This window comes from Microcebus murinus, chromosome 10 (assembly GCF_040939455.1).
Source record: "Microcebus murinus isolate Inina chromosome 10, M.murinus_Inina_mat1.0, whole genome shotgun sequence".
NCBI classification, from domain to species: Eukaryota; Metazoa; Chordata; class Mammalia; order Primates; family Cheirogaleidae; genus Microcebus; species Microcebus murinus.
This window is the reverse complement of record NC_134113.1, coordinates 3,282,523-3,292,530: the sequence shown is the minus strand read 5'-3', so window position 1 is coordinate 3,292,530 and position 10,008 is coordinate 3,282,523. Positions and strand designations below refer to the sequence as shown.

General features: G+C 62.8%; 1 protein-coding gene across 1 annotated transcript in view; it reads left to right on the top strand.

The window, feature by feature from the left end:
• Positions 1 to 3,029: 3,029 nt before the first annotated feature.
• GRAMD4 (GRAM domain containing 4) overlaps positions 3,030 to 10,008 on the top strand; it is an 86,018-nt gene continuing 79,039 nt past the window's right edge. The window contains exon 1 of the mRNA XM_076006909.1: positions 3,030 to 3,182. Coding sequence (XP_075863024.1) covers positions 3,154 to 3,182 — 29 coding nt within the window. The 5' untranslated portion in view covers positions 3,030 to 3,153. The remainder of the gene's footprint in view (positions 3,183 to 10,008) is intronic.

The window sequence follows — 10,008 nt, the reverse complement described above, 5'->3', positions numbered from 1 at the left end:
GGGTGGGTGCCCAGGGGAGGTTTGTAGGGTGGACTCAGGGGTTAGGGGTCCAGGGCAGCCCCAGAGGTCCGCTCTCCCTCCGGCTCCTGCCTGCTGCCTCCTAGTCCTGGCCATTCCTGCAAAGAGCATCCCCCGGGCATGTGCTCTGTGCCATGCTGGGGTGGACAGCTGTCGCTTGTGTCTGCTGTGCCCCTTTCTATTTGGGCACTGTCTGCCTGTCCCAGGTGGTTTAGATGGCACTGCCGCAGTGCCCGCAGCCCCTGCTCCAGCTGCTTCCTCAGCTCGTGTGGCGTGTGAGCAAGCAGGGCCGATCAGAACCCTCCGTGAGATTTGCTAGAGGGGTGCAGCGAGGGGGGTGGTCTCTCGGGTCCGCCAGCTGTAAGGATGGGGGTTCTGTCCCAGAGGGAGAAGCAGGCAGGTTCAGAGATGACAGGTGAGGAGCAAGAGCGAGATAAACACCCTGCTGTTTGTGGGGAGACTTCAACTGCAGCACCTGCCAGGTTTATAAGCAAACAGGCTACTTTTGGGGCTTGTTTGAAGTGGATCATTTGTGAACAAAAGGGCCCTGATGATGACACCTGGCCTGGCCAAGGTCCTAAGGTGGTGGGGCAGTGAGGGCAGGGGCACATACATGGATAGTCTGGGTCTTTCCTTGTAGGAACACCCCATCCGGGTTGAAAAGATGAGAACACAAACGGCCACAGAAACAGTTAAGAGTGTCAATGGAAAAAAGCCAAACTCTGTAAAATAATTTTAAAGAGATTTATTCTGAGCCAAATTTGAGGACCATGACCCGGAGCCACTGCCAAGAGGCCTTGGGCAAGTGGGCGCGCTGTGGCTGGGTCACAGTTCAGTTTTATATATTTTCAGAGAGATAGGGGTTATAGGCAAAGTCACAAATCAATACATGAGAGGCACACATTGGTTTGGCCCAAAAAGGTGGGACATCTCTAAGCATGGACTTACAGGTTATCGGTGGGTTTAAAGATTCTTTGGCTGGCAATTGGCTGAGAAAGTTAGACTCTATCTAGAAGACCAGAAAGGATATGCTTATTTCAGGATAAGGGTGTGAGCACTCTGGGAGGTCCAGACAGGAGGATGTTTTAAATTCACAATAGGCGCCTGCTAGGAAGCTTGAGTTAAGATATTTTAAAATTATGATGGGCATCTGCTAGGATGCTTGAGTTAAGACAGGGGCTTCTTATCTTTTAGGTGATGTTAATGCCATACCAGAATCAGGCTGGGAAGTAAACCACCCTGCTTAGTGGGAATTTGTCAGCCTGACCCAGCTGGCCTCCTTAGGAAGGAGTTTTTAGCAAAAAGATCAGAGTTCAGTCCTCAAGAGTAGGGCCCTAGTGACGGAGATGGAGGTGGCACCTGGCTGCATGGGAGGCAGGGACCATTTCTGGCCAGGCAGGCAGGCAGGTCAGGTAGGTTGGAAGATATGGCCGGAGTAGTGGCCTGGAGGCAGGAAAGGAGAGCTCAGGTTTAGGAGAAACACAAGCCCAGTTTCCCTGGAGGGAAGAGGAACAGTGAGAGCTGGCAGCTGGGCCCAGCACTGGGCAGGGACTCCGGGCACAAATGTGACTCAGACTCGGTCATCTTGGGAGGAGATCACACCCCATGCTGACCCCTGAAGGTGCAAGAGAGACCCCAGGCTGGGTAGCACTTGCTCCTCTAGTCTGAAATCACTGGGTCTGTCCCGCAGAAGGAAACTGAGCCTCAGAGAGGTAGAGCCTCCAGCCAAGAGCTCACCTGGGGGCTTGCCCCTGACCTAGCTCTGCCAGGCTGTCTTGGAAGGCAGGAATGCTGGAGCAGGAGGAAAGAGGGGCCGGGATCTTGCCCCAGGGAGCTTCGGGTGCACTGGAGCTGGGGGCTCTTGATTAGAAGGAAGGGAAGGTCCCGTTCTGGCAACACTGTGTCTGTGAGGTTGGAGGTGCCTGTGGGACTCCCGGGGTCATTGGGTTGGGGGCAGGCGTGGGGCTGGGATGGAGACGCATGTGGCAGACAGGAAGGACAGGACAGGGCAGAGAAGATCCACCTTGGGGGAAAAGGCAGGCTGTGCCTTCTTCGTTTTGTCCCTTCCTGTTCCCCTCCACCCTCCCACTCCAGCCTCCACAGCCACCTTCCTGGGCCAGACCTGGGTAGGGCGCTGAGAGTGGGTGTCCCCAACTTAGGGTAAGGGCCTGGGGTTCCAAAAGCCAGGCCCCTCTACCTCGTCCATTGAGCACCCTGCTGTGAGCCGTGGTTTCTCCTGGAGGGTCCAGCGCCCAGGGCCAGGTGGGCAGTGGGTGCACTCTGCAGGTGCCACGCCCCACAGCGCAGGGCACCGGGAGACGCAGCGGTGTGGGGCATCGGTGGTGGCCTGTTTCCCCTGAAAGTCAAAGGTGAGAGCGTTTGAGAAGGGGGCCCGGCGAGCCCAGACCCTGGGGACAGGGAGTGCCCTGGGCATGGTAGCCGAGGACAGGGAGCATCCCGCCAGGTATCAGGCGAGTCACCTCCCCTCCGGGTGTGGGGCAGTACTCTGGGCCCCGCGGCCAGAAGAAAGACATTCCTGCGGGAGAATGCGGGTCGCCACTGGCAGCAAAGTCATTGACCGTCTCCAAACCGGCAGGCGGTCCCACGGGCGTGCGGGCTGCGGGCGAGGCGGCAGCAGCGCGAGCGCTCGTGCGTGGCTGTGCCCGTGGCGTCCGCCGTGCCAGACGCGCGGGACGGCGTGGCCGTGGCCGCGACTGGCGGGCGGCCGCGCGTGCGCGTGGGTGCAGGCGACGGGGACGCACATGGGCCACCCAAACAAAGGCGGCGCCGCGTGACCGAGCTCGCGCGCGCGCGCGCGCGGACCGGTCCGGGCAGGCGCGGCCCCGCGGGCCCACGGGCCGGGCTGCGCGGGCGGGGGCGGCGCGGCGCGGCCCCTTTAAGGCGCGGGGCGGCGCGGGGCGGGGCGGCGGCTGCGCAGGGCGGCCGGGGGCGCGCAGACTCCGCGCAGCGGGACGCGAGCGCGCGACCTGGCGCCGCCGCCGCCGCCTCCGCGCTCGTGGCCGGCACCCGCGGGGCCGCCTGCTCCCGGCTCCCCGGCGCCGCTGGGCTCCCGGGCGGGCGGCAGGTGCAGCGCGGCCGGGCGGCCGGCGAGGGGGGCGCCGCGGCGGCGCGTGGATGAGAGTTGGCCCCGATCTCCGCGCAGGGTAAGCGGCGCGCGGGCACCCACACGGACTGCCTCGGCGGACGCCCGGCCGCGCCCGGCACGCTCACCCCGCAGCCGCCGCCGGGCCCGGGCTGGGGCCGTCCGTGCGGGGCCCCGGCGGGCGCGCCCGCTCACACGCCCCCGGGGCCGGCGCGGCCGGGACGCGCGTCACGCCACCCCCCGCGCGCTGTGGGCACTGGCGTCCGCCGGGCCGGGGTCTGCCCGGCCGGCCGGGGAGAGGAGGACGTCCCGCGGGCGCAGGGCCCAGACTGGGGCGGGGGGCGCCCGTCCGGGGTCACCGAGGCCAGGCCGCTGGAGGGGGATGGCACCGGGCAGGGCGCGGCAAATGCTGTCCTACTGACCGACCCCTTGGTGGGGCAGGAGTGGAAGGGGGCTCCCCAGCTCCTGCTACCCCAGAGGCGACCTCGCCAAAAAGTTGTGGCCTCTCGCCCCCTCCCTGCACCCCGCTGTCTGCCCTGTGTCCTTCCCTTTGTTTGGGACGTTTAGCTGGTGGGGCTCTGCTGGGGCGGGTTGGCACATTGGCAGGAGCCCAGGCCCGTGGGTGCCTGCCAGGAGGTGGGGTGGAGTGTGGCAACCCCCAGGCTGAGGCCCCACCTGTCCAGAGCAGGACCTGCGCCCTGCCCAGGCCCCGGAGCAGGGGAGAGAGGAGAGCTCGTGTGGCCTGAGGCTGGTGCAGCCGGCCCTGGCTGTTGGCCCTGTGGCAGGAGTGGCAGTGCCCAGGGCTGGAGACCTGAGCACGGCCCCTGGAAGCTAAGTTCATGGTCCGGGCTGTCGCCAGTGCTGTTTACAGAGGTGGGAGATTCCGTTTGGGGGAGACCTATTGCAGGATGGGGTTCCCTGCTTGTGAGGGTTGGGGAGAAAATTCAGAGCTCTGAGCCTCTCTCCCAAGCCCACAACCAGGCTGGCGAGTCCCAGCGCTGGGGCTCTGTTGGGGCCGAAGTGGTTAGGAGAGGAACTTGGACACTTGCCTTCCTCACCCCTTGCCCTGTGACCTTGGGCCAGGCAGGGAGCCTCTCTTGCCTTCGTTTCCTCACCAGTAGATGGGCAGAAGGCTCCACTCGGGCCCAGGACACCCAGGGTCAGAGGTCAGGTAGTGCCCTGGGCCCATCTGGGGACACACAGGCTGGCTGGGTGAGTATGTTCCAGTCCCTGCCCCCTGCTGTGATGAAACCACATTCCACAGTTGTTAGCTGGGACACCCTGGAATGGTGGCCTCAGTGAACCTGGCCCTGTGTCCTGCCGCAGACCCTTCTGGAGAAGCCCTGACCGGCCTTCGTCCTGCCTTGGCCGTGGTGTTGACCCCTCTGCAGCGCTTTGTGACCCCCGGGCAGGGCTGAGCAGCCCTGCCACACTGGTGGTGCCGGACTCCCTGGGAGGGGCGGGCCGGGTCCTGGAGGCCGGGAGGCCGGGCACCCTGTGTCCTGCCTGGGCCGCCGCCCGCCGCTCTGCCTGTCTTTCCTCCCAGCTGCCCCTGCTGATGGTGTGTGAGTGTGGCTGTCCCCGCAGAGTGCCCTGGGGACACATGTCTGTCTTTCTGCACGCCGTTTCCGGGAAGCTCCCTGGGAAAGTCTCAGAGCTGTGTGTTTCCCAAGGCCCTGCGAGCATGTTTACTCCGCCTCCGCCGGGGCGGTGCAGGCCCCTGCCGAAGGAAGGACCAGGGGGTCTCTCTCCAAACGGCCCACCTGTGAGGCCTCCCGCTCGGCGCCTCGTCTCATCTGTAGGGTCCAGCCCAGCGTGGATGTCGGGGACGGCTCCGGCGCCAGCTCAGGGTGACCTCTGCTCTCCTCGCTCTCCCTGGGCCTCACCTTGGCCGACTGGAAAAGTGGGGAGGAGAATCAGACCTGGTTGTCCTGAATCGTCATTTTTGCTGTATGGTAGAATTGAGTAGTGGTTCAGGCACAATGAAAACAAAGTGTTACTCGGTTCTAGTGAGCCACTGTTGCCAGGAAAGGCTGCGAGCGAGCCTGAAGCCCGTTTTCTCTTTGCAAAGAGCAGCAGGGCGCTGCTATAGATGTCACGGAAACGCCAGCACCAAACCCCACCACCGTCTTGATGAGATCCAGGTTTCGGGGGAGCCAAGGCGGCCTGATGTTCCCACGTGTGATCTGCGTTAGTGGTTGTGCCCTCTCGGGGCGCCCTCCCCTCCAGGGACCACGTGGAGGGCCCCGTCCAGCTCCCCACATTCTGCTGCTAGATGGTCCCCTGGGGAAGCCAGATTCCACCCCCCTCACCCCCAGCCTGGGGGGCGTGGCTTTGGTCAGCGGCTCAGTTCGGAAGACCGCCCCCTTTTGGGGAGCTGGGCGGGGTTTCCCCTGCTAGGGGCTGCTGTGTGTGTCAGGATGGGGGCTCCTGCCCGGTGGCTGTCTCGAGGACTCAAGGAGCATTGCCACAGCGCCCGTTGGTGTGAGGTGTGTGCCGGTTGGCAAGGAGGACGCCAGTGCCTGGCCGTGGGGCCCGGTCACTCCTCCCAGAGTTTCTGCCTCCCCCCCTGCAAGACAGCCCCCGAGGCTGCCCCGAGCCCCGGTAGGGGAGGGGAGGCCCTGTCTGGGAAGCCCAGTGCGAGCTGCTGCCTGGGGCAGCTGCTGAGGGTCAGGACGGTCAGTGGGCTGACACATGCATTGGGGAGCAAAGACGTGGGCCACGGAGAGTGTGTGGTAGGTGGGAGACGGAGGTGCTAGCTGGGAAGCAGCTCCTGTTTGCTTGGCTCAGGGATGGGCACCTGCCGGACGCCGTCCAGACCAGGCCGGCCACTCCCATGGTGCTTTTGAAGGCCTTTGCTTTGGGCGACCTGCAGGCTGGCTCGGGGGCTCCGGCACCGCAGTGGGCTCAGCACTGCCTTTTCCTTGGTGTTTTGATGGCACCGCAGTGGGCCCTTTCCTTACATCCTTATTCCGGGCAAAGTAAAGGGGGTGGAAGTTCAGGTCTTCAACAGGTGCGGCCGGTGGAGCTGGGAGGAGGCCAGGGGCTCTTGTAGGGACGGTGGCTGCGTGTGAACACAGCCCGGGTGGGTGGGGCCCGGGGCGGCCTGTCACCTGCTCGGAGCCCGTGGCTGCAGGAGAAATGTAATCGGTTAACCTGAGAACGCAAAGGCAGGGTGCTCCGACTTCTCTTACAGACAGAGACTGTTTTCCCTAATTAGAGAAAACGGTGCTCGTTTCGCCTTTGGGGGCCTGCCCCTGTGCCCCACGCAGACGCCGGGCTGGTAATTCCCCGCTAATGATGCCGCGTCTAAAGGCTGTTGTTAGGATTGTTTGGCATTTGAGTTTTAACCCAGGGTTGTGATTATGTGTGAGCCCTGTGATTAAAGTTCCCCGTGGTGACACAGGGAGACAGGAAGTATTGGCCTATCAAAAAGATTAATAATAGTCATAGGAGTCACTCAACCTGCACGCCAGACATTGTGCTATTTCACATGAATTATCTTACAGAGCCCTCACAGCATGCACTTTGCACCCCAGCCTGCAGATGAGGAAACTGAGGCACGGAGAGGCAGTGCAGCTTGCACGAGTTCCCCGTCCAGTAGCAGAGCTGGGATTTGAACTTGTGCTGTTTGGCTCCAAAAGCTGTACTCACAACCACTGCAGCCTTCCAGTTGCCATGGCCATCCCTTCAGAAAGTTCAGCCGGGTTTCTGGGGGGTTTTGTGAAAGAAATAGGAGGGATAAGTTTAAAGTCGTGGTGAGACATCTATCTCTCTTTGCTCCTGAACACACAGTAATAACAAGGCACGACAGCATCGCAGCCCGGCCCGACGGCGTTCTAAGCGTGTCACGCAATGTATTCCCGTGACAACTGGAGCTGGGTACTGTTGCTAGCTCACCCCACAGACGAGGAAGACCCCACACAGAGAAGTTCGGCCGCTTCCCTAAAGCCACAAGCTGGCATGTGGTTTGGCCCCGTGGGCTCTGCTCCTCACCCAAGCCCGTGTGCCGGGGCCGTGGGGGTCGGTGGAAAAGGCTCTTGGTCTCGCTGCTGTGTGTTCTGGGGCAACACGCTTAGCTTCTCTGGACCTCAGAGAAGCTTGGCCACCTGTAAACAAAGGCCTTGGCCTGGAGCATGGAAGCCAGAGCCTGAGAGCTGGCCCCTGCCCTCGGTGGCCGCACCTGCACCACAGGGAGGCCTGGGTGGGCGGGGAGGCCGCTTCCCAGGAAGGAAGGTGAGGCGGGTGTGGTGAGGAAGCCTGGAGCACCCTGTCCCCAGAGCGTGGGCTTGGCTGCTGCCGGGTGGGGTGGCCTTGAGTGGTCTAGAGGCCAGGGCTTCCGGGGTGGCCCCTGACCCCGGCCTCCGCCACGTTGCTGCCCTCTGGGAAGCGGGATCCGAGGAGGCAGCCTCCCAGATCGTGGGAGACTGCAGAGCCCTGTGCTGGGTGAGTGGTTACCTGTCACTGGGCACTGGGAGGGAAGGCTGGCTCTGCCTGAACGCCCTGTGCCACCAGGTTCAAGTTAAGCTGTGGTGGGAGAAACCAGGTGTGCCGGGACCCTAGGAGGGCTTTGGGGACACGGCCTCTCTTGGTCGGAAGGGCTGCTGCTCCTACCCGGCCCCTGTGGGCGGGGGCTTGGGGCTGGGCAGGGCTGGGGACGCAGGTCAGGGAGGCAGCAGCCCCTCCCTCCGTGGAGCCGCAGCCTGGAGTGCAGGTGTGGGGCCCGCCTGACCCCTGCCTGCGCCCTGGTGCCCTCCCGCTAGGGGCACACCTGCCCTCCTGCCTCTTCCACCATGGTGCCCGCAGGACAGCTCCTGGCATGGCAGGACCCTGGCCCGAGCACGTCTCTGCTCCATGCTCCCACCCGTCCCTCTGCCCCCCTGCTGGCTTCCCTCTTCCTGCGGTGCTTTGCTGTTGTGCACTGTTTATCGGGGGCGCCTTCTAGAAGGTGGGCTCCCTGAAGCCAGGGTCTCTCCTCTCCTGCTTGGTGACCTAGAGCGGCACCTCCAGGGTGCCGTGCTCTGCCCTTGCGGGGTCAAGTGGCAGCCCAGACTCCAGGGACCCTGGGTCCAGGGCCCGGCAGGGCAGCCCGGCGGGACGGGGCCGGGCGTCTCTGGTGGCTCCCCGAGGGAAGGGGCAAGGCTGGGGGCAAGAGAGTCTGTTCTTCGTAAACACCTTTATTGAGCTGTAATTCACATGTCGTATAACCCGCCCATCGAAAGTCCGCGATTGGGCGGCCGTTAGCGTGTTCACAGGGCGATTGGCGTCTTTGTGCAGCCACAGTCAAATTTTAGTGGATTTTCGTCACCCCAAAAAGAGACCCCAGGCCCTTTTGCAGGTACCCGTAACCCGCTTTCTCTCCCTCTGGTTTGCCTCTGCCGGGCGTTTCTCGCAGGGGGCATCAGACCCATCGCTTGTGGCCTTCCGTGTCTGCCCTTCTCACGTGGCACGAACGTGTGTTCCTTGGCCCTGTAGCGTGCGGTGACAGAGCTGTGCTTGCCGCCTCTCCTGGGGTGTGGCACCTCTCCCCTGTGCCCTGCGGCCCTGAAGCCACCTCGCCGGGCTGGCCTCACCTCCCCAGGCACCGGGCTGTGTGTCCACCGCAGCCCTCGCGTTGCCGTGGCTGCCCTGGGCCCCCCGGCTCTCCCCAAGCAGGGCACCCGCCAGCTCCAGCCAGTGCATGTCTCTCACCTCATTCCCCTGCTTGGCGCTTGTGTGAGCGGCACCCAAGTCGCCTCCTCCAGGGAGCCTTCCTGGCCTCCCCTGCCCTGTGCTGGTCACCCTGCCTATCTCTGAGCTCCTCGAGGGCAGGGCCCTGCCTTTCCGCTGGTGCCTGGAGCTACTGGGGACACAGACAGCACCTTGCAAGTGTGTGTGGGAGGAATGGCTTTAGGTGAGGGTGGGGCCTGGAGCCGGGCCCCAGAACGTGTCCCCCAGCGCACTGTTTTTGTCGCTTGATTATCCTCCATCCTTGTGCAGATCAGTTGGGTTGAAGCCATCTCTTGCCCTCTGTGTCCTCCAGGACATCCGGGGGCAGGGTCTGGCGTGGGGGTCCCGGGACGCTCAGGCAGAGCTGGCGAGCGGGCAGCCGACCCTGCCCCGCCCCGCCTGGCACCGGGGGGTGGGGTGGGGGCACGCAGGCTTTTGCTTTTAATAGATCGTGTTTTTTAGAACAGTTTTAGGTTTACGGAAGAATTGCAAAGATAATACGGAGAGTTTCCTTATCACGTCTCTCAGCAACACTCACAATTTATTTTGTCATTAACATCTTATGGGGGCTCCACTGATGTTACATTTCAGGTAAATCTGTTACACAAATCTGTTACAATTCAGGTACGATATTGATGCATCATTACTAACCAAAGGACATAGTTTGTTCGGATTTCCCTCGTTCTTACCTAACGTCCTTTCTCTGTCCCGGGACTACATGCAGGACACCGTGAGACACTCAGCTGTTGTGTCCCTTGCAGTCCTCTGGGCTGTGACAGTTTCTTAGACTTTCTTTTTGGTGACCTTGGCTGTCTTGAGGGGCATGAGGAGTTCTGTAGGATCCCCTTCGGTTGGAATTTGTCTTATGGACAATGGCAGTTTCTCCGTTGGAATTGGGCTGTGTGGCTCACGGTTGGAGCGGGTGGGGGCGTGGGAGGGGCGCAGAGGTGAGGCGTCCTCCCATCACCCCTCGTGAGGGCACCTCTGTCCACCTGCCTCCAGACTGCGGGTGCCGCCCGGGTCCCCGCCGAGGTCTCCGCCGTGAAGTGGCTGCTTCCTTCCTTGCACACGGTCGTCTCGGGACAGAGTCCCCACGCCCGGGCCGCCTGTCCGGGGCGGGGAGTTCTGCCACCTCCTCAAGGGGGTGTCTGTGGAAATCACGTGGAATCTTCCGCACG